The 25,588-nt window shown below is 39.5% G+C and overlaps 1 protein-coding gene and 1 non-coding gene across 2 annotated transcripts; both read right to left on the bottom strand.

Moving 5' to 3' along the window:
* Nucleotides 1–11,365: 11,365 nt before the first annotated feature.
* On the bottom strand, nt 11,366–11,438 carry TRNAA-UGC. The gene has a single exon. It is a non-coding gene; the product is annotated as a tRNA-Ala (tRNA).
* Nucleotides 11,439–12,097: 659 nt separating this feature from the next.
* Nucleotides 12,098–18,735, bottom strand: LOC110911068 (ARF guanine-nucleotide exchange factor GNOM). Its single transcript, XM_022155642.2, has 3 exons — nt 18,540–18,735; nt 16,452–17,265; nt 12,098–15,849 (listed from the first exon to the last, which is right to left on the bottom strand). Exons 2-3 carry the CDS (start codon nt 17,184–17,186, stop codon nt 12,298–12,300), a joined length of 4,287 nt encoding a protein of 1,428 aa, XP_022011334.1. The 5' UTR covers nt 17,187–17,265; nt 18,540–18,735; the 3' UTR covers nt 12,098–12,297.
* Nucleotides 18,736–25,588: the final 6,853 nt, after the last annotated feature.

Below are 25,588 nucleotides of genomic sequence, written 5' to 3'. Positions count from 1 at the left end.
AACCTCTCGAAGTACAGGGCGACAAGAGTGGTGCTGTGGTTGGCATCATCTCTTACTTGAAGGCGCAGAAATGTTTACGAAAGGGGCATACTGCCATTCTGGCACTTGTCACTGACGCATCAGCAAAGGAAAAGAAGCTGGAGGATATACCAGTTGTGCGTGATTTTCCTCAAGTGTTTCCTGAAGATTTACCTGGTTTACCTCCTCATCGTCAAGTCGAGTTTCAGATTGAGTTAGCTCCTGGAGCAGCACCAATAGCCCGCGCACCGTATCGTTTAGCTCCAACCGAACTGGAAGAACTGTCGAAGCAGCTGCAAGAGCTCTTGGAAAAGGGCTTTATTCGTCCAAGCTCTTCGCCTTGGGGAGCTCCAGTGTTATTTGTGAAGAAGAAAGACGGTACGTTCAGAATGTGTATAGACTACCGTGAACTCAACAAGGTGACGGTGAAGAACCGTTATCCTCTTCCGCGCATAGATGACCTATTCGACCAGTTGCAAGGGTCGTGTTACTATTCCAAGATCGATTTGAGGTCAGGGTATCATCAGCTGAGAGTCCGGGATGAGGACGTCTCCAAAACTGCTTTCAGAACTCGTTATGGTCACTACGAGTTTCTTGTCATGCCATTCGGGCTTACGAACGCGCCAGCAGTCTTCATGGATCTTATGAACAGGGTGTGCAAACCCTATCTCGACAAGTTTGTTATCGTCTTCATCGACGACATTTTGATCTACTCCAAGAGTCAGGAGGAGCACGAGCAGCACTTACGCCTTATCTTGGAACTTCTTCGAAAGGAGCAACTGTATGCAAAGTTTTCAAAATGCGACTTCTGGCTTCGTGAAGTCCACTTCTTAGGCCATGTGGTGAACAAGGATGGGATTCATGTTGATCCATCCAAGGTTGATTCGATCAGAAACTGGTCAGCACCACGTACACCGACAGAAATACGCCAATTCTTGGGTTTGGCAGGTTACTACAGGCGATTTATTAAAGACTTCTCCAAGATCGCACAACCACTCACTATGCTTACACAGAAAGGTGTCGTTTACAGATGGGGTAATACACAGGAGACCGCTTTTCAGTACTTAAAGGATAGGCTTTGCAGCGCGCCTATTCTCTCACTGCCTGAGGGCACGGATGACTTCGTGGTTTATTGTGACGCATCGATACAAGGGCTTGGTTGTGTATTGATGCAAAGGGATAAAGTTATCGCATACGCCTCTCGGCAACTCAAGGTTCATGAACGGAACTACACGACGCACGATTTAGAGCTGGGAGCTGTTGTTTTCGCGCTTAAGATATGGCGACACTATCTGTACGGTACCAGGTGCACGATTTACACCGATCACAGGAGTCTCGAGCATATCCTTAAGCAAAAGGACTTGAATATGCGTCAACGAAGATGGGTTGAACTTCTGAACGACTACGAATGCGCCATCAAGTATCATCCAGGCAAGGCCAATGTTGTGGCTGATGCCCTCAGTCGGAAAGACACTCTACCTAAGCGCGTGCGAGCGCTACAGCTTACCATTCTGTCCAGTCTTCCTGCACAGATACGAGCTGCTCAGATAGAAGCACTAAAACCCGAAAACGTCAAGGCTGAAGCCTTGCGCGGTTCAAGGCAACAAATGGAACAAAAGGAAGACGGCGCCTACTATGTGACGGGGCGTATTTGGGTCCCGCTTTATGGCGGTTTACGCGAACTTGTGATGGATGAAGCGCACAAGTCTCGCTACTCGGTACATCCAGGGTCGGATAAGATGTACCACGATATCAGAACAACTTACTGGTGGCCAAACATGAAAGCTCTTATCGCAACTTACGTCGGCAAGTGTTTAACTTGTGCAAGGGTTAAAATCGAGTACCAGAAACCATCAGGCCTACTTCAGCAACCAGAAATACCACAATGGAAATGGGAGCAAATTTCCATGGATTTTGTTACTGGCCTACCTAGATCCCAGCGTGGGAATGACACTATCTGGGTGGTCGTTGATCGGCTCACAAAGTCTGCTCACTTCTTGGCTATCAAAGAAAAGGATAAGTTTTCTACCCTAGCAGACATCTACATGAAAGAAGTTGTTTCGAGGCACGGAGTGCCCATCTCTATTATTTCAGATCGCGATGCACGATTCACGTCAGAACTTTGGCAAGCGATGCACAAATCTTTTGGCTCACGATTAGACATGAGCACAGCATATCATCCTCAGACGGATGGGCAGTCTGAGCGAACTATCCAAACTCTAGAAGACATGCTTCGAGCGTGTGTCATAGACTTCGGCAACGGCTGGGAAAAACACCTCCCTTTGGTGGAGTTCTCGTACAATAACAGTTACCATACCAGCATTCAAGCCGCTCCATTTGAGGCATTGTACGGACGTAAATGCCGGTCACCTCTCTGTTGGGCAGAGGTGGGGGATAGTCAAATTACGGGTCCAGATATTGTTGTGGACGCCACAGAAAAGATAGCACAGATACGACAACGCATGGCGGCAGCACGCGACCGTCAGAAAGCCTACGCGGACAAGCGTAGAAAGCCATTGGAATTTGCGGTCGGGGACCGGGTTTTATTGAAAGTTTCACCCTGGAAGGGTGTGGTACGTTTTGGCAAACGGGGCAAACTGAATCCGCGGTACGTCGGACCATTCGAAATTTCAGAAAAGATTGGCAAGGTAGCCTACAAGTTGAACCTACCAGCTGAACTCGGTGCAGTTCACAATGTATTCCACGTGTCGAATCTGAAGAAATGCCTATCAGATGAAAACCTCATCATTCCTTTTAAGGAACTCACTATCGACGAGCGGTTGCAGTTCGTCGAGGAACCAGTTGAAATCACGGACCGGGATGTTAAGGTCCTCAAACACAAGAGAATCCCTCTTGTTCGAGTTCGTTGGAACTCCCAGCGTGGTCCAGAGTATACCTGGGAACGCGAAGATCAGATGAAAGAAAAGTACCCCCAGCTATTCGAAACCAATGCATCCACTTCTGAGGCTGAAGCTACTACTACTGAATTTCGGGACGAAATTCCAAATCAACGGGGGGATGATGTGACACCCCAGGAAAACCAGTGAACGATGTAACTTACCTAGCTTCCTCAGTGAGTGCGTACCAAATTTCGGGACGAAATTTCTTTTAAGTTGGGGATAATGTGACAACTCGAGTTTCTGACTTTCACTTTCGCATTAAATGCGCGTTGACTTTGACTGTTTAGTTGTTTGGATTGTGAACTTGTAATTGTACACGTTGTGTTTTAATGAAGCGTACTGTCACTTTGCGTATATGTGATTACTTGCTGAAATGGAAAATAATATTATAACTATTATGAAGAACACTTAGTCTAGATCACTCGAAAATGGCACACAGTTCGAAAGACTCGAAGGACCACGAAAGATGACTTTCAATCCGAAGGATCAACCTTCGAATTAAAGGTTCCCGAAACATATCATTCGGCCAAAGACTTCATCCTTCGAACACGAAACATATCTTTCGACATGTTTCGGCCCAGCCATTCTGATGGGCTTGGCCCATTCCTGTAATATGTTTATATACGTGAATGCATGTAAACAGACGGTTATTTTCTGAAAAACCCTAGTTCCCTTGCGTGTGTGTGTGACGGCATAGCAAACCTATCCTCTGTTCGAAGGATTTCCATTCCGTAATCCAGATTTCCGGTTAGTATGCGATGATTATTATGCTAATAGATGATGCTTCGAGTATGCATAACTTCATGATTTATCGATTGTTTTGCAATATGTTGTTTGTATATTAACCGAATACGTATGCTAATTGAATAGGTATGTTGATCAGATTTAGTTGATAATCGGATGCGTATGTTAACCGGATTGTTTGTATGATGTTAACCTGTTTAATCGATTACGTATGTGATGCATCCGAACGGTTCTGCTAGTATGATTGGTTGTCTATACTTGAGGCTTTGATGTTGTTTTAATAGAATCGCATGATAATGATTTAGGGCCGGTTCGGTGGTGATATTATTGTTCATGTGGTTAAGTTAGGGTTCATGAGACTTAATATGAAACTCCCCGTTTGATTTGATTCTGAGGTAATTGAATACTGAAATTGTGTTGATTGATAATGGTTATGTTTGGAAACAATGTAACAAATTCAGAAAATTTAGGAAACACGTAACTGATTGTAACCGAAAGATATCTGCTGCTCGAACCATAGCTGTGACCGAAGGATGCTTGTCCTTCGAATCATGGCTGTTGACCGAAGGATGACTTTACCGAACCATAGTAGTGTATGCCGAAAGATAATAGTTAGTCGAAACATAGTTGTAACCGAAAGATAGGTTGGTCGAAAGATGACATATGGTTCGAAACATAGCAATTGATCCGAAAGACAACTGTGATAACTTATATACCGAAAGATATGTGGTTATAAGCATACTTTGAATGATTTAATGTGAAGTAATACGTGTTGTTCGGATATGCAAACTGACTGTTATGTGAACATTAAATTGCATGCGAATCATTGTGAACATGAACTGATTTGTTATACATGCATACAATAGGACGTGATTAAATTCTTGTGAGTGCATAACCTAGCATACCGAGCAAACCAAGGTGAGTTCACACAGCCAAGGCATGGGTTCCCAGGGTGGGAATGGGTTGGATGATTACTTGTGCATACTTTGATACTGTAACGAACGACTAAACTGTTGATGCTTACGAACTACTCAACTGCCTTCGCACACACCCTGGTCGGTAAGGACTATGGTCGCGAACGAACTGATAAATTGCCTTCGCACACACCCTGGTCGGTAAAGACTACGGTCGCGAACTAACGAACCTAATCTTCGCACACATGCCTGTGAGGCCGCGATGGAACTGATACGATATGATACTTTATTGAACAAACGCACTATTACCCAAACTAAACTATTAACTGTGAACTCGCTCAACTAGTTTGTTGATTATCTGCTGCATGCCTTGCAGGACCTTAGGTACATATTGGAGCTTGCACACGGAGGAGCTGGTCGTTGTGGGGCTTGGATCTTGATCATCTTATTGAACACTTTTGATATTTGATACTTAATTGCTATGGGTTTTACAATAATACGCTTCCGCTAAACAATGACAACTTACTTATGTTTTGGAAACACCTTTCATATGGAAATGGGTTGGACTATATTGCATTTACTTTTATTTTATACAATGTTCTGTATGATTGGTGGCTTGATCCTGGTCAGTCACGCTCCCAAGCGGTGATACTCCGCAGGTGGATTTTGGGGGTGTGACAGCTTAGTTGACTTCCAAGAAATTGATGTGCCGCCGTATCTGAATATATAACTTGTCTGAGATTTTGCATTGTGAGGATCTGATAGATATCCGGCATCAGCATAGCCAACGAGCTGGGACTTTTGATCTTTCTGATAGAAAAGATCTAAGTCTTGTGTCCCGCAAATATACCGGAATATATGTTTTACACCATTCCAGTGTCTAGGTGTCGGATTCAAACTGTATCTCGCTAGTACATGTACTGCAAATGCAATGTCAGGTCTTGTGTTATTTGCGAGATACATAAGGGCACCGATGGCGCTTAAGTACGGTACTTCTGGACCAAGTACTTCTTCTCCTTCTTCTTAAGGGTGATAAGGATCCTTGTGCGGATCTAGCGGTCAGACAACCATAGGTACGCTAAACGGGTGTGCTTTATCCATATTGAAACGTATTAACATCTTCTGGATGTAGTTTGATTGATGGACAAATGTGCCATTGCACAGATACTCAAATTGTTGTCCGATACATAATTTCGTCATACAAAGATCTTTCATTTCAAATTCCTTCTTTAACAACTGAGCAGCTTTCTCTATCTCTTCAGGAGATCCGATGATGTTGATATCATCAACATAGACTGCTATTATAGTGAAATTTGAGAGTGATCTTTTTATAAAAACACATGGACTGATTACATCAGACTTGTATCCTTCTTTTTCGAGATATTCACTAAGTCGATTGTACCACATACGACCAGATTGTTTGAGACCATATAAAGATCTCTGGAGCTTTATAGAACACATATCTCGAGGTGTTGGTTTTAATGCTTCAGGCAATTTTAATCCTTAAGGGATTTTCATGTAGATGTCATTTCAAGTGTCCCGTATAAGTATGCGGTGACGACATCCATTAGTCTCATATGAAGTCCTTCAGAGATTGTGAGGCCGATTAGGAACCTAAGGGTTATCGCATCCACTACAGGGGAATACGTTTCCTCATAATCAACTCCTAGGATTTAGGAAAACCCTTGTGCTACAAGTCGAGCCTTATATCGTACAATCTCATTCTTTTCATTTCTTTTTATTGCAAACACCCATTTATAACCTACTGGTTTGACGTCTATGGGCGTTTGGACTACAGGTCCGAAAACATGTCGCTTTTCGAGCGAATTCAATTCAGCGTTTATGGCTTCTTGCCATCTTGGCCAATCATTTCTGTGCATGCAATCTTCTAAAGTTTTTGGTACATAATCATTTTCATTGATTACATCCGTTGCTATAGCATATGCGAATATATCATCAACACGTGTTTTATTCCGGTTCCACATTGTACTATCTTGTACATAATTAATAGAGATCTCATTTTCGTTCGGTACCGGTGTTTCTTTTGAAACTTCATTTTCCTCTGGATTCATAGTTGTTTCTTCTGGGACATTTACCTCTACCGGGGTTTCACTTATAATCTTTTGTGAGTTTTCACCAACTGCGTTACTTTGCTCTTTTCGTTTCCGTGGGTTTTTGTCTTTGGAACCGATTGGTCTCCCACTCTTTCGTTGTATAGTAATCGCTTCTGGGATTACTTCAATTCGAGCAGGTGCATTTGATGCTGGTACATGTGACTTTGTCACTCTATTCGTGCATGTGAATGCATCTGGTAATTAATTCGCTATTCTTTGCAAATGTATGATCTTTTGGACTTCATATTCACATTGACCACTTCGGGGGTCGAGATTTGATAGCGATGATGCATTCCACGTTATTTCTTGTGTTACCAGTCTTTCTTTGTCCTTATCTCCCCCTAAGACTGGGAACATCGTTTCATCAAATGACAGTCAGCATATCGTGCTGTAAACATATCTCCCGTCATCGGTTCTAAATATTTAATTATGGACGGGGAGTTAAAACCAATATAGATACCCAGTCTTCTTTGGGGTCCCATTGTAGTACGTTGTGGTGGCGGTATTGGTACATATACCGCACAACCAAAAATTCTAAGGTGGGACAAACTTGGTTCTCGTCCGGAGACCAGTTGCAATGGGGAGTATTCGTGATCAGCAGTTGGTCTCAATCTAATCAGTGCAGCGGCATGCAAAATAGCATGACCCCATGCAGAAGATGGTAATTTACATCTCATTAAGAGTGGTCTAGCGATTATTTGTAATCGTTTGATCAGAGATTCAGCTAAACCGTTTTGTGTGTGAACATGAGGTACTGAATGTTCAACATTGATCCCGATTGACATACAATAGTCATTAAAAGCTTGAGATGTGAACTCTCCCGCATTATCCATCCGGATGTTTCTAATTTGATTATCGGGGAAATTGGCTCTCAATTGTATGATTTGAGCTAAAAGTTGGGCAAATGCTACATTTCGAGTAGCTAAAAGGCTCACATGTGACCACCTTGAGGATGCGTCTATTAAGACCAAGAAATAGCGGAATGGTCCACACGGAGGATGAATAGGCCCACAAATATCCCCTTGGATTCTTTCTAAAAACGATGGGGTTTCATGTATCAATTTAATTTGTAAGGGCCGAGCTATAAGTTTGCCCAGAGAGCATGCTGCACATGATAAGTCCTGTGCTAGCAAAACTTTTAAGTTTTTGAGAGGGTGCCGGTTGCACTTTTGATTATTCGTCTCATCATTATGCTACCAGGGTGACCTAGACGGTCATGCCATATATTGAATGTGTCTTTATCTAACAGCTTTTGGTCTCACCATGTATGATTCGATAGGATTGATATTAGTACAATATAATACAGAGGATAAGGCTTCTAATCGTTCAACGATGGTTTCTTGACCATTTTTGTTTGAAGTAATTTGAAGATATTCAATATTATTTTCAGATATTGTTTTTAGGTAGTAATCGTTTTTTCGAATATCTTTAAAGCTAAGTAAATTTCTTCTGGATTTACTTATATATAATGCATTATCAATAGTTAGTTGGGTACCCGAAGATAATATTATGTGTGCTCTGCCGGAGCCTTCAATAAGGTTAATGACACCAGATATAGTACTAATCGGTGTCTCTGCCGGAGACAACTCAGAAAAAAATTGCATATCTTTGAGAATAGTGTTAGTACTACCGCTATCTACCAGACATTCATCACCAATAATAGCTCTACTGGAGCTAGCATGCATATTTCTTTAGGAAATAAATAAAATAAATAAATAAAAGTTAATTCAACTGCGGTAAATTCAAGTTTTGATAAGTTCGACATATTATCTACAAAGGAAAAATAAGGCATTTTAAAAACAAGCCTTCCAATGAAATGTATATTGTATGAGAACTTCGGGTTCCCTTTTGCTAGAACTGAAGGTTGTTTTGGGTTGCTACGATGTACTGGGCCAGAATTAAAAAAAATATGGTCTCTTTTAATTTGCAAATGTTGTGTTCAGCCACATTTATGTGTGTGTCTATAAACCCTAAATGTAAAAATACGCCCACACTCTTCTCTACTCTTCACAATTCATTTACCCATTTGGGTACCTTCATGGGAGGCTTTGATGGTATGCGGGGAGGACCTCCGCACAAGGCCTACGATTTCGAGGGGCATGTGATTTAAAAAAAAATCCGATACGTATATGTTATTTATTTTTTTTAAATAGTAAACACATACCACTTTCAATATAGGCCCATTTACAAATCATTTTTTTATGGTTTAGAATTTTGCCCACTTGTAATTAGGTTTATTAAGCCCAATACTAATTTGATATTTTTTAAAGGGAATATGTCACAGAATAATAACCAAGTTTTAAAAGTGTTCTAATTAGGTCACTCGTATCGTTTTTGTCCCAATTAGATAACTTAACAATCAAATCGAGTCATGTCCTTTTTTCAATGTGTCAAGAAAAAAATGAACAATAAGATGTTGAGGTCGGATTATTTTAATATATGAAATTATATTTATAAAAAATAAAAACACTTTAATTACATTAAAAATTAAAAAAACAAGTTACAATCCACGTCATCACTCGAAGTTAGCATCAAATAAAAGGGAAAAAAGAAACGAAAATCCACATCACCATGGTTACTTATGAAATGGATAAAAAAAACCCCTTAATTTTAATGAAAAATGAATGTTGAGTGATCTGATTGGAACACTTTTAAAACTTGAGTGACCTAATTGAGACACTTTTAAAACTTGGTTACTATCGAAAAGCAAGAAAGAAAGTGGACGGCAGCAAAGGAATTTTTGCGGCTATTGTTGTTCTTTTCGAAAAATAAGAGGCAGCAGACGACAAAAGCAAGTGGTGGCCAATTTATTGTTTACGAATTTATTGTTGTCTTTTTGAAAAGTGGACGTGAAGCAGGGATTTTTAAGTGGATTCCTACTATTCCACAACATTAGTTGATTGCTCCTTGACTATTAGTTGTCGACAACATTTAGGAGGGATCGCACAGAAGAAAAATAACAGAGGGTAAGATTGCTATGTGTGATGATAGGAACCATCGTATGTTTGACAAAAAAAAATATAATTTAATTGTCTTTGATTCCGTTATTATTGAAATTCAAATGTAATATGGAAGAACTGTTTTTCGTTTCAGTCCTAATTCACAGAAACAGGGCAGTCCTAGTTTGTTCTAAAGTTCAAAAGAAAATTGCAGAAAAATTAATAGTGTACCCGGATTTGATGAACGGCAATTATCTGGATCCAAGCCGGTAAATTCCCTAATGAATAGAGCGAATCGTGCTGATAACGTGATAAACTCCAGAGATAAAATAGAGATAAACTGAATTCTCATATTTCATTATATTTACAATATATAGATAAACAAAACTATAAACCCTAAAAGCCCATAAGCAATGGGTTAGGCCTAAAATATCTAGTTTATAACAATAACTAGGTTATAACCCCGTGTATTACACGGGTCGAATAAATGAATTTTATGTACTAAATAATAACACAATATGTCTTTAAAAACCTCTTTTATTGCACGGGTTAAATAAATATAATTTTATATATTAAATAATAAAAAGTTATATCTATAAGAACCATATTGTACTGGTTGGATACATATAATTTTATATACCAAGTAAAAAAATTATATCTTTAAAACCGTTTGTTTTACACGAGTTGAATAACTGTAATATTGTTTACCAAATAATAAAATAATACATCTTTAAGAAACCTCCTTTATCACACGGGTTGAATAAATGTAATTTTATATACTAAATAATAAAAAAGTTACATCTTTAAAAATATGTGTATTACACGGGTTGAATAAATACAAAGTCTTAATAAATTTAACCTCTTTTTTAAAACTTGTAAATGTAACGAAGTCTCAATAAATTTAACCATTTATTTAGAACTTGTAAATGTAGAAATGATAAATAATATTAGTTAATTTTATTTTAAGTTTCGTAAAATTTATTTGATACCAAACTAAACAAAACGTTCAAATATATAGTTAATATCAAGAGTAAATTACGATTTTGGCCCCTGTGGTGATATCACTTTTACCCTTTTAGCCAAAAAACGAATCTTTTAACATCTGAGCCCACAACGTCTTTTTTTCTAACCCTTTTGTTCCCTACCAAAAGGGTTAGAAAAAAGACGTTAGGGTCCAAAAGGGTTAGAAAAAAAAATGTTGAGGGCTTAGATGTTAAAAAATTCTTATTGGGGCTAAAATGGTAAAAGTGATATAACCACAGGGGCCAAAATCTTAATTTACTCTAATATCAAATTAGATAACTAAGTTTGAATTTGAAGTAAATAGATAAATATAAAAGTAATAATTAAACTAAATAATATTTAATAGGAGGATTATCTATAATTAATTAGAAGAGATTAAACTAAAATTATAATTATCTATAAGGCATGGCCTAATACGATGACAAGTGTCATTAAAGTGGTTTCTTTTATTATATGTATAGATAATAATAATAATAATAATAATAATAATAATAATAATAATAATAATAATAATAATAATAATAATAATAATAATAATAATAATTCAGCATTTTATTTATGTCGCTACATTTACATTCATGGGATGAACTCTTTCCTTAACAAATTTAAACTAACACCCTTGTTGTATCAACAGGAAACCAACAATGATGACTAAACTAGTTTTTTGCAATAATAAATATCCCCTTGTAAAAAATTCAAAAACAAATTTACTTTGGAGATGCGGGGGATCGAACCCCGTGCCTCTCGCATGCAAAGCGAGCGCTCTACCATTTGAGCTACATCCCCTTGTTGTTTGATATCTAACCTTTTACATACTTATTTATTCATTAATAATAATATTATACCATATAAGTTAATAATATCTTTTCATACAATTTAAGCCAATAAGAGACTCCAGTATCTTAGCACGTTGTGATCTAGAAGACAAATAAGTTAATAATTTCTTTTCATACAATTTAAACAAATAAAAGACACTCCAATATCTTAGCACCTTATCCTCTAGAAGACAAAATGATCCACACTAGGAACTCGATCTTGATAACCTTATCGTCACCAACATTTTCTTTGAACGCCGAGTTTTACTTCACCCATACTCATATTACATCAAATTAATCATAGTTTACTTTTTGCTCGTGATTGAACCCAACACCTCTCTCCTAATAGATTTGCACCAATCTATATATAATGAATTGGTTTTTCTTGATAAATGAGCTTTAAAAAAAGTAGTAAAAAACAACTGTTTTAACAAATCATATATCGGTCTAATTAACTTACAAACTAGACATCGGTCTTTTTAGTTAACTAAACTAAGGTGGTTTATACTTCCTCTTAATTGGGCTCTTACATGTTTTTCTTGATTTCTTTTAACACTTTTGATCAACTTTTAAGTGCTTAGTTGCTTTGTTGAACAATCATTTGCCAAAAATAAAAATCAACATCAAAACTATGATCTGTCAATAAGATTTTTGAGGAGACTATATATGTGTTTTGATGGACCAAAAGTCAACAAATGTCAAAGTCAAAGTCAAACAAAAACACGTGTCCATGAAATTACACATACTAAAAGTATACAAATATATGAAAACCTGCTCAACTATAACTCTTTCCTCATTCCGCCCATCAAAATTTGGTCACCAGACCCACCTCACGAAACCGATACGTTAACCGCAGGAACCACACCAGCAGCCGTGGTCTGTGGTTCATCATCAGGGAACACCTCCGACTGCACTGAAGGTGCAATGGTTTTAACATGTAACCAAGTCTGCTCCCAGATACCGTCTGAACCGCTTGGTGAAAGTATTCCGCTTGATTTCATTACAAGCAAATTGTTCTTGAGGAGCTCAGGGACTAACTCGTGGATTTTCCCGCTTCTTTTCCCTCTGAACTTAACCTTCGTGTAACGTTCCATAGCGCTTAAAACACCGGCCCATACTTTACTAAACGACGCCACACGGGAAATACGCGGTAACGAGTGTAAAAACGCTTTCGACAAGAGTTTCAACGATAAAACAAGTGTACCTTCCATGTTTCGATATTCTTTGGCTGATCTTTCTTCAACAATTTCGAACAAATCGTTCTGTAATGGGAATATTACCGAATCAAAACACTGTAACCACGTGTCGTCTTCAAAACGAATCCCGTCTAAACCCGTTAGGCATCGTTGAAGCATCAAAACCGCATGGTTCCGGATTTCTTCTCTCGGGTCTACGCACACTTTCCTTAAACCTTGAACCAGACGGACCCACATCTCGCCAATATCTTTATAAAGCTGAACCGCGGTTTCGCGTTCTTCCTCAACCGCTTCACGAGACCACTTAACCAAACAAACCGCCGAACCCGCCATCAAATCCAAAGACTTTAACGACCGTGCAACATCTCCAACCCGCGACTCCGAAAACTGACGAGCCGCATTGACACATAGCACAAAGTTAGCCAGTAACAAGTGGGCCCCCTCCAGCATGATGAACTCGAGAGTCTCGAATCCGGGCTCGGAAGCTTCCGGATGTCGAGCGGTTATCGAGAGGAGAGAAGTGATGGTACGCCAACCTGTATGAGACTTTATCTGACCCGCGTTTGCTTTAACAAGACGCATAATTTCCCGTGTGATGTGTTCGCAGTACGCATCCGCCACCCGCGCATCGAGTTTCAAAATAAGTTGGAGCGACTTAAGAAGGTCCTCGGTTAGGTCTTCTTTATACGGAACTAACCGTCTACAAATTCTAATGAGCCCAAAAACCGCTTTTTCAACTAACGTACTTGGCATCACAGCTGACTGAACGATATTAGCTATGTACTCGTAAACATTTTGCCACAGAAGCATAATTCGATCTCGGTTATTTAACGTGATCGTAATTAGCAACTCCAAACAAAAAACGGCACCGTTTTCATCTTCGTGAGAAGCTAAAATCAAGGCCCGCGAAAGACTCAAAAGAGACTCGGATTGAAGAAATTTACTCTCGGTAAACACGCTATCGATACGACAATCGTTAACGGTTTCCGTGGCCCGTTTCCGAGCTTCGACCTGTTCTTCAGAAGGTTGCGGTGCGGGTTTTTCGGTATCGTAATACAAAAACTCGCTGAACCGGCCCATCAGCCCAGACGATTTCCGGACCGGGGGTAATGCGGGTTTGACCGGGGAGACCAACGGAGATCGTCCTGAGTCGGGCTCGGAGTTTGATTCCAAGTCTTCAACCGCATCACGCGCTAAACGATCAGGAAGAAGACCTAATTTACGTAAGCTTAAAATGCAATCGAGAATGTTTCGCCAGCCCGAATGTATATAGTCACCGTACGTATTCGCTATGGTGAAAACCGCTACGGTTGCTTTACGCGCTTTCGTATCGTTACCGAAAGCGAGAACACAGTCTTCGATAGACATCGGAAGCAAGAGTCTTGTAAACTTAGAGAGAGAAACCAACAACCCGTCAAGAACATCGGTACGATGATAACATCCCGCAATCTTAGCAACGTTTAGGAACCCGTCGATACACGTTTGCAACACGTCTTCTTGATCTACGGGATCCAGAACCACAGATAGAGCAGCAACAGTCGGACCCGACAAAATAGCGAACATTTCGTTGTTGATCCGTTCTCCCGACCCGCACACAATAAACGGAGCAGTTTCTCTCGATTTGTGAATTAGTCCGATCCAGTTATCATGGGTCATGACTGGTAACCCGACACCTTGTTCTGGTGTCAATCGGATCTCGTTTTCGCAAATCGAATGGTAAAGCTCGGATAAATACTCTTTCGGGAGATCATTACCGCCGTTTATCCGCCGGTTATTACGGATAAAATCGGCTTCTGTCATCTTTTTCTTCACTTGTGAGTTATGTTGGTCTGTGTTGAGCATTATCAACGAATACGATAATACTAAAGCAGCATCTTTATTGGCTAAAATATTAGGCGACTGTTCATAATATCTTTCGGAAAACGCCTCGACAACCCTCGATATCTTCTGCGATTCTCCCGGTAATCTAAACGTTTCCAAGAAAACCCGTAATGCGATGTCCAAATTCATTTCTTGAAAATCGAACGTTTTTGCAAACTCTTGAAGTACATCGACACAGAATTTATCGTGATTCCCAAGATAATCTCCGACAAGATTCTTATCTAACCCACGTGTGTATCGTAAAAAACACGCTACACTTAATGGGTCAAGCGTTTCCGGCAACAAACACATTTGTTGAAGACTCCGAAAACCGTTTTTCGGATCCTCGTTAAACTGATCGGCCCCAATCGTTAACTTCTTCTTAACTCGCTTCATCTTACAGATATACGGTACCCAACACTCGGGGTTTTCATAACTTTCACATTTCACATTCCAAAACGGCTCATGGGAAACATCGGAAGCATCGGGTTCTAGAACTGGGGTTCGATCACTGTCACCGTCACCAACGGTGTCGGCCATACTACTAATCATCGCGATTAATCCTTCTAGAGCAAGAACGTTTATCGCAGATAGCGGGGTATTAACCGGAATCGTGCTTTTAGATAACAAATTCGCAAGATCTTCAAAAACATTGCTACACGAAATGTCACAATCGTAATTAGCGTAAACTTCATGAATAAAACCCGGCTGCCTGCAAAGATCGACGAGCGTTTCCATAGCAACTTCCTGTTGTTGATACGAAGCTCCGTGTTTGTTAACCGCAATCTTCATAAGAACACCGGAGAAAAACGCTTCGAGCTGGAGTTTAACTTTAACCCGCATAAGATGATAAACATTCAAAACAATACTACAAACCGTAGAAAGAATTAACGGGCTCGGAGATAACCCGAATTGCATCAAGCTATGGAATAAGTCGTTTTGGACCAACGCTAAGAGTTCGGGATGGTGGCCCAAACAGGGCCCGCTTAACTCGATGGCTGAGTTGATCAAGCCGAAAGCAAATAACGGAACGTCTTCATCGTATGCTATAGAGTTGGATCTGGGACCCACTCCAACATGTTCGACTGCGTGCAAAAGGGAACAAAGGAAGTTGAATATTTCCACCATGCATGGAACACCGTACGATTCTTCGACAAGATGGTTTTTAGTCTGACCAACGTCTCCAGTGAATTCATGATCCATTTTAACTTCGGGAATCTCGGTGGAAAGACTGATACCGCCACCGATTGACTCGATTTTTGAACCGGTATAACCGTTATCCTGTGTTTTACTTGCGGATGCGTGATCATTGTCCGGAATGCTGACCTGTACAAAGAGAAGTATGTGATACTTAAATGCCAGCTTAATACCTCATCCAGGTCAAAAGGTGGCCACTATAAAAACTGGAGTAAAATGCCATTTTGGTCCATGAGGTTTGGCCAGTTTTGTGACTTTCGTCCAAAGGTTTGTTTTTCTGCATCTAGATCCAAAAGGTTTGAATCTTGCCATTTTCATCCAGCTCGTTAACTCCATCCATTTTTCTGGTATTTTTGTCTTTTTCGCTAACTGAAAGGGCAATTCGGTGTTTTTCACTCTATGTAAAAGGACCGAATACCCCTGAAAAAGACCGAATTGCCATTTAAGTTAACAAAAAAGACAGAAATACCCATGACTTAACGGAGAAAAATGGATGGAGTTAATGAGCCGGATGAAAATGGCAAGATTTCAAACCTTTTGGATCCTGATGCGAAAAAGTAAACCTTTGGATGAAAGTCGCAAAACTGGCCAAACCTCAGAGAGACGAAAATGGCATTTTACTCAACGAGTTGGATTATGAGTGTGATAAACTAATAATAATATTATTGTAATCATAATTAACACACTAATTAGTTATAAAATAACAAAAAATGGACAAAATGACGATTTACCTCATCTACAAGATGTGATCTGCCTTCATGAGTAAGATCTTGATTATTATTATTATTATTATTACAAACATCAGGCAGATGCATAAAAATACATCTAATCAACTCATGCATCGTGTGTCGAGCTGTTCGCTGCAACAATTCGCCTTTCGAGCTTGCTTGATGAACTATCTGGAAACACGTGTTCACTATGTTGCATACATGCTGGTTACTCAAAGTAACCGACGCTTTATTCTTCATACAAGCCAGCAAAACTTGAAGTATTTTCATCAATACCACTTCCTCAGAAGCAGGATCCGTAACCTCAAACCGACAACTAGTCACGGCATCAACTATCAAACACAACGCATCAGTTACGTTAACGATGTCCAGATCAAGAACTTCAAGCGTTAAAAACTTGTATATCGATGACAACGCGACACCGGTTATCGGTGCACTCGTTTCGTCTGATTGAATGACGTCTAAAAACGGCTGCAAATACACAACGGGGTTGATCGCGTGCCACTGGTGCTGCCATGAGAAGACTTTTCGACGTATTTCTTTGAATGATTTGATCAGAGGGTGGTCAAGTTGATCTTCGTCCGTTGTGTAGTGAAATCCCCACCGTACGTTTCGTCTCATGACGGCTAAAACTGCACCTATTTCGGAATTAACCATAAATGCGGAAGACGATCTGGGTGGTGTGCAGGAACAATCTTTAGTGTCTCTGGAAACTGACTGTTGATTCAGGCACCCCATCTTTTCAAACTTTTTACGAGACGACTTTAGCAATAGGTTTTATCTATAGAAAAATACGATTTTGGTAGATCATAACCACCTACAAAATAAGACATCAAGAACCACAAGAGATGTTAAATGTGAATAAACCAGATTGAAGAACAAAATTACCTGTAAATAATCAACACATGCAGATAAATTTTGCAGATCCAATGTATCGGATCTAGGGCTGTAATCGAACCGAACCAATACGAACAAGGCCATGTTCGTGTTCGTTCATTAAGGAAATTATCATGTTCGCGAACTGTTCACGAACGCATACTGAACATAAGTTTATGTTCGTGTTCGTTCGTTAAGGAAATTCAGTTGTTCGCGAACAGTTCGTGAACACTGGTCTCGAACACGAACGGATGCAAACGAATGAAGACGAACGTAAATTAGCATTTAACTTGAAAAAAAAATATAAAAACATTGTTAACTTTAAACATTGGACATAAGTAGTTAAATACAACCATCAAATGATAAATCAAAACACAAGAAGTCTACTACAACCACCAAACGATGAATTAAGTATAACTAACTTAGACATGATTATCCAAATTACTTAGAAAGAAATATTCAAAGTTAATTATCCCCAAAAATGTCTTGAATGTCCAAATTTTAGCTAACTAAGAAAAGAATAGCGTTTCAAGTTTTCAATATGTTTAGATAAAATGTTTATTATTTATTATTTTTTTAATATAATCAAACAAACATGAACAAACGTAAAAAAGCAAACATGGACGAATGTAAGCGAACATATTACCGAACGTTCACAAACGCAGTCGAACGAACGAGACCTTTGTTCGTGTTCATTTGCTAAGCTAACCGAACAAATTTTTTGTTCGTGTTCGTTCGTTAAGCTAATCGAACGAACATAAACGAACTTCCCGCCGAACGGTTCACGAACTATTTGCTGAACGTTCGGTTCAATTACAGCCCTAATCATAACTATACAACCGACTAATACAAGTGACTAACTATCTCGACAACATATACATACACTGAGATATATCTATACACACTAAAACCTCAGATCTCATTCGGCATAAGTTCAACAACTCAAAATCTACACCGAATTCAGCACAAATAGGTCTCATTCCATTTCGATTATGAATCATTATTCATTACAGACTCCAAACAAACAAACAACTTCAAAACACGAGATTCACAAAATGCATAATTGACTTCCAAATTCAACTCAAATCCATTTCAATCATTACAGATTCTAAACAAACTGATAACATGAATGATACTCAATCGATGAATAAACTTGACATGATTCATAAAATGCATAATTGAATTAAGAAAGAAACAGATCGAAGGAAAGTTCACCTGATTGCGCATCCTCCTCAATGAGTAATTTTCGTGCACCTCGCACACTAGCAGAGGTGACGAAATTGTGAGTGATGATCTTCGTTCGTTCGTTCGGGTTGCTTATACTTTGTTTGTTTGATTTTTTGGAAAATTATTTGGGGAAATTCAAGATCACAAAGGGGAAGAACGTGTTCCTGGAATGAGGCATTTTCGTTGAGCTTTGGCTTTTAATTTACCTTTTTTAATTGAATAATAATAATAATAATAATAATAATAATAATTTTATTATTATTATTATTATTATTATTATTATTATTATTATTATTATAAGTGTTAAGATCAAATAAAAAATTTATTTGCGATGAGGAGTAATCTTAACCATTCATTTTTCAAATCAATGGTTAAGATGAAAGTGTAGGAAAAAGGAGAAGTTCAATGGTATGTTAGGAAAATCATATTTATGGACTTTCTCTATCCACATGCAAGGCACATTGCACCCCATTTTTTAAACGTTCATAACTTTTTTATACAACATTATTTTTTCATAAAAATTTCACTGTAAAATCGAACGTCTTTTTATTTTTAATTTAAGTACTATATTGCTATATAAAATATGAAGACTAAAAAACCCACTAAAATGTGTTGTATTTCTATGTTGTATAACATTTTTTGTGCTGGATTTTTGTACTATATTTTTTTGCTAAAATTTTTGTATTAATTTTTGTTTCTCAATTTTTTGTGCTGGATTTTTTTGTACTATCTTTTTTTCCTGAATTTTTTCGTGCTATATTTTTTGTACTAGATTTTTGTGTGCTATATTTTTTACTAGATTTTTGTGCTAGATTTTTTTGTACTAGATTTTTTTTGTTGTATTTTTAAAAAACAAAAGGGGTGCCACATGTCATTTTCACTCATATTTATAAGGATCAAAATGCCCTTCATTCCTACTTGTTAGAAGTGCTACATGTTATCACAATCCTTCTTAGGCTGCTTAGGCAAAATCCACTTTTTAGTGGATCCTTCCCCGTTATTTATATATTTTAGAGTTAAATATCTGGTTGATCCATGGGTTTGCAATTTGCAGAGTTGGTGTTAAAACTTCAATAATTACATACGTGATCACGATGGTTTCAATTTTTAAACTCGAGTGATCGTTATCACTAACCCATTATAGATTTCTCAGTTAAGTGTGTGTAAAATGACTAGATTGCTCGTGAACAATTAAAAAAGATAAAGATCATATTCTTCCTCCCCTATCTCTCTCTAAAAAAACTCTACCACCACCTCCACCGTCAACCCACCACCACCACCTACATCGTCAACCCACCACAACCACCTGCACTGTCAACCCACCACAACAAACCACTACCATCACCTTAACATTCACAAACAATCACCACCTCCCCAAACGACGACCACCACACCACACCTTGTTGCACTCCACAAGAGAAATGCACCACACTACATCTTTGCAGAGTCATCGCGCCACTGTTGCGTGGCCGACGGTTCGTAGAGAGAGAGTGAGAAAGAGCGAGGGGGAATGGATAAGGTTTGGTTTGGTGGTAGGGTTTTTTAGGGAGAGAGAGGATGATAATAGCAATCGTAATTATAGGAACTATTGTTAGTAAATACTTGTAATTATCTTGTATCCATGTTTATCGCTATACACTTGTATTATTTATTTGGTGATTATCAATGAGAAGACACGGTTCATATTCCTTTATGGTATCAAGAGACCGGTTCTCTTCTCCTAACCCTACCGCCGTCAACCCTCCTTCTCCAATTTTTTTCGATCGACAGCCTCCTCTTTCTTCTACATAGCTGGCGACGACGACCAACCTTCCCCAAACACCCCAAACACCTCTCCCATCACCATCAAATCCGAAATCCACCCCGCCACCACAGTCACAAATATTAAAACCTTCATCCCCTTTACCCTTGAGATTGAATCCAGTCAATATTCCTCTTGGGCAACCCTCTTTACCCTCCACTGTCGTGCATACCTTGTGGATGACCATCTTAAGCCCAAACCCGAAGCCACCACAGCCGAATCCTCTTCTGCCACTGCCACATGGAATCGCTTGGACGCTATTGTTTTACAATGGCTATATAGTACGATTTCTAACAACCTCCTTCATTCCATCATAGACAAAACTTCCACCGCTCATGATGCATGGGTGGCTATCGAGGAATTATTTCATGATAATAAGGCCTCGTGAGCCATCTACCCTGATGCAAAAATTTTCAAACACCCGGTTAGATGGATTCCCCAATATCTCCTCCTATTACCAAGCCCTCAAAACCCTAGTCGATCAACTTGCTAATGTCGATGCCCCGGTAGATGGTGATCGGTTGGTACTCCAACTTATTGCCGGTCTTAACGAGCAATATGAAGGCATTGGCACTATCCTCACCCAACAACGACCCTTACCATCATTCTATAACGCCCGTTCACAACTTATCCAAGTCGAAACCTGTAAAAATAAACAAGCCTTGTTAGCCTCTAAAACCGCCTCGACCGCCCTAACCGCTCAAACCACCCATTCCACCAACCCAGACTACTCCCGCACCCCATCCGAGCCCACCCGGGGCCGAGGCCGATCAGGACGCCAAGGCCGAAGCCGAGGCTCCTTTGGCCAAGGTCGCTACAACCAGACTCCCTATTACCCAAACCAACGCTTCTACCCATGGAATCCCTACAGGCCCACTCCATCCTACAACTCCTCGGCCCAAAACCCAACCTATAGCCCATCAGCTACGCCACACTTTTGGCCTGCCCCACCATGCCCATACCCATCCACCAACCGGCCCACACACCCTACTAACCAAACACATCAGCCCGGCCTACTAGGCCCACGCCCACTTCAAGCCCATACTGCATACAGCCCCACTGACATTGAACAGGCTTTCTACACCATGTCCCTGAAGCAACCGGACCCGACCCAGTACATGGACACGGGCGCCACATCCACCATGTCTCACGAACAAGGTGACTTTCATATTTTTTCTAATTCTTGCATTTCAAATAATATTCTTGTAGGTAATGGCGACACCGTACCGGTTCTTGGCCAAGGCACCAAATACCTACCCAAACCATTCCCGCCCTTTATCCTTAAAAATGTGCTTTATTCTCCCAAACTTGTTAAAAACCTTATTTCCGTCCGTAAGTTCACTATGGACAACTCTGTTTCTGTGGAATTTGACCTGTTTGGTTTTCTTGTGAAGGACCTCAAGACCAAGACCCCGCTTCTTCGGTGCAAAAGCAGCGGTGATCTCTACCCTCTAGTGCTCGGGTCATCTTCCACTCAACCCACTGCTTTTGCTGCTATCTCTTTACAACTCTGGCATCACCGTCTTGGCCACCCAGGACGACCTTCTTTGAATAAATTAAAAACTTCTAGTTTAATTTCTTTTGATAAATTTAAGAATAATGTATGCCAGTCTTGTGTTTTTGGTAAAAGTGTACGTTTACCATTTTTTGCTTCTAATAATATGACTCTTAAGCCCTTTGATATTGTCCATAGCGATGTTTGGACATCCCCAATCATCAGCTCCTCTGGCCATTAAATATTACGTGTTATTTTTAGATGATTTCACCAATTTTTTGTGGACTTACCCAATCACTAATAAATCACACGTCTTCTCCTCTTTCTCTCACTTCGCCTCTATAATTAAAACGCAATTTGAATCCACCATTAAAACCTTCCAATGTGACAATGGCCGTTGTCACGGCCCCCGACCCGGTTTGACCCGTTTCAGGAGCCGCGGGACAGGAATCCTGTGGTATTTAATTTAGGCGACAGCGGAAGTCTTTTTAAAACAGGATCTTTTAATAATTCAAACTGCCCGTTTTATAGCTGAGGGATAAATCCCATAATTTACAATACTATGATTTCTCCGGGAAATCTTTTATTTTCAAAACATGCTTCTTTTATTTATTTACACTGAGCCACTTTTCTAAGCTGGGACTGGGAGTGCTTCACGGCACTTCTCTTTCTTTGCTCACAACATATCCCCTGAAACATGTTTGAAAAAGGTTTTGTCAGCGGGGAAATACTGAGTGAATCATTCATTTACTAAAACGACACATTTGTTATAAATTACAGTATCAAGAGCGATTACAATGTTTCTGATTATCAACCAACTACCCACAGTACTTATCACTCGAACATCCATCGGTAGCCTCTTTGCCCGATGGTGTCTGTGACTATGGTCATATCACTTATTGGCTAACTCGTTGTCCAATAGTGACGGTTATCAAGTAATGTATACAAAACCCCACATACCGGCTGTAATTTGGTGATTACATAGACTTAATCCCTGTAATTATAACTTTGAAAATAGTTTGGAGTTTTGTAAAACAATTGATAAAAAGAGAATGACTCACATTGCAGATTTACGAGCAGAGTATAAGCTTTACTAATTAGCCTTCTAACCTAATTTAAATAACAATGCACACACAAATGGGATTAGTAACTAATTCAGCAGTTACGTCAATTCACGAGATTAAACCCTCACAACTATTATCAAGTGCGATACTTAACAATCCAATGGATTCACAACGAATGACAGAGCATAGTCCGAATTCGAACAGCACTCAAACATTCAAGTTGCAATCACAATGAATAACAAAGTATAAGCTCAATTTGAGCAGCACTCGGACAATCGTTGGATAGTCATAATCGATCGGACGTTGAATCGTAATAGCGATCGAGTTATTACCCTGATTGCGGCAGCACTTCGTGAATCGTGTGTGTTTATTGTACTGTAACTACGATAATTCGACGTACACAGAAGGTATAAACGTCGTTTCAACTCCTCTGTGCAAGTCCCAAGGCCCTCTATTTATACCCGAAATTTACACCTCCCGCGTGTCGCGGAAGAATTCGTGTCACGTGCCGCGTATCGCCTGGGGTGTCAATTTAGGGTAGGGTAGGTTAGTCACTGGTATAGGCCTGGTGAGTCGACAGTTTATGAATTCCTAATTCAGACAACGAATTTCGAGGATAATTATCATTTAGGGTTTAACCCCCCTTGAGTTTTAGGGGCCCTGATCCTGATTTTGATTATTCTAAAAATTTTAGGGTTAGTGCAGAATTACTTGGGTGTCTCAATTAGGGTTTTCTTATTGACTAATTATCGTCCTAATTATTGATTTTAGTGGCAGTTGTTACATCCTCCCCACCTTGAGAAAAATCTCGTCCTCGGGATTTACTGAAATAGATGAGGGTACTTTCGCTTTATTTCTGATTCCAGTTCCCAAGTATATTCTGGTCCTCTCTTGGATTCCCATTTGACTTTTACTAGCACTAGTCGTTTGTGTTTGAGAAACTTGATCTTCCGGTCTTCTATTTGTAGGGGTTTCTCTATGAATTTCAGCTTTTCATTTACCTCTATATCTTGAAGAGGTACTACCAGGGATTCGTCTGATAGACATTTCTTGAGATTGGATATATGAAACACATCATGTACTCCAGCTAACTCTTCTGGTAGTCGTAAACGATAAGCTACTGGTCCTATTTGTTGGATCACGGGGAATGGTCCAACATATCTGGGACTCAGTTTTCCTTTCTTACCAAATCGTACTACTCCTTTCCAAGGAGATACTTTCAAAAGTACTTTGTCTCCGACTTGAAATTCTAACGGCTTGCGGCGATTGTCCTCATAGCTTTTCTAGCGATCTCTGGCTGTCTTTAATCTTTCCTTGATTTGTGTTATTTTGTCAGTGGTTTCTTGCACAATTTCTGGACCTGATAATTGACTTTCTCCTATTTCTGCCCAACAGACTGGGGTTCTGCACTTGCGTCTATACAGTGCTTCGAATGGAGCAACTTCGATGCTCGAATGATAACTATTGTTATAGGAGAATTCAATTAATGGTAAATGGCTATCCCAATTACCACCAAAGTCAATTACGCATGCTCGAAGCATGTCTTCCAAGGTTTGTATCGTCCTTTCACTTTGTCCGTCTGTTTGAGGATGATACGCAGTACTTAAATTAAGTCGAGTTCCCATTGCCTCCTGGAAACTTATCCAGAAACGGGAAGTGAAACGACTATCTCTATCCGATACAATGGAGAGTGGGACTCCATGTAAGGATACTACTTCATCTACATACAACTTAGCTAACCTTTCCATGCTAAAGGTTTCCTTCATTGGTAGAAAATGAGCTGATTTGGTTAATCGATCCACAATTACCCAAATAGCATCATTACCTTTTCTGGTTTTGGGTAACTTAGTAACAAAGTCCATTGTTATGAGTTCCCATTTCCATACAGGCATTTCTAGCTGTTGTAGTAGTCCTGAAGGTTTCTGATGTTCGGCTTTAACTTGTGAACAGGTTAAACATTTAGATACGTATTCGGCTATATCCTTTTTCATTCGTATCCACCAAAAATTATTTCTTAAATCTTGGTACATCTTATTATTTCCTGGATGTACAGTATACCTTGATTTATGAGATTCTTCTAAAATCTTATTTCTTAATTCTCCTTGTTTAGGTACCCAAATTCGTTTCTTGTGGAATCTCCAAATTCCATCCTTTCCTTGTTCTAGTTCCTTTAGGTAACCTTTCATTCCTTCGGCATCGTCCTTGATTGTCGTTTCCTGAATTTTCTTCAGTTGTTCCATTAAATCTAATTGTAGATTTAGTCTAAGAGCACAGACTCGTCTTTGCTTTTCATGATACTTACGACTTAAGGCGTCTGCGACTACGTTCGCTTTCCCTTCGTGATATTGAATATCACAGTCGTAATCACTTAGGATTTCCATCCACCTTCTTTGCCTCATGTTTAGCTCTTTTTGCCCAAATATATACCTTAAACTCTTATGATCCGTATAGATGGTAAACTTACTTCCATACAAATAATGTCTCCAAATTTTAAGGGCAAAAATTATGGCTCCTAATTCTAGGTCATGAGTCGTGTAATTTTCCTCGTGCTTTTTCAATTGCCTAGAGGCATATGCAATTACCTTTTTGCGTTGCATCAACACACACCCGTATCCTAATTTTGAAGCATCACAGTAGACTTCAAACTCTTCTGTTCCTTCGGGTAAAGCTAAAATTG

This window comes from Helianthus annuus, chromosome 15 (assembly GCF_002127325.2).
Source record: "Helianthus annuus cultivar XRQ/B chromosome 15, HanXRQr2.0-SUNRISE, whole genome shotgun sequence".
Lineage (NCBI taxonomy): Eukaryota > Viridiplantae > Streptophyta > Magnoliopsida > Asterales > Asteraceae > Helianthus > Helianthus annuus.
This window is presented reverse-complemented; position numbering and strand designations above follow the sequence as displayed.

Coding starts and splice junctions, on each gene's coding strand:
- LOC110911068 (XM_022155642.2), bottom strand. CDS start 17,186: ATGGGGTGCCTGAATCAACAGTCAGTTTCCAGAGACACTAAAGATTGT. Junction 15,850..16,451: donor GATCACATCTTGTAGATGAG/GTAAATCGTCAT, acceptor CTCTTTGTACAG/GTCAGCATTCCGGACAATGA.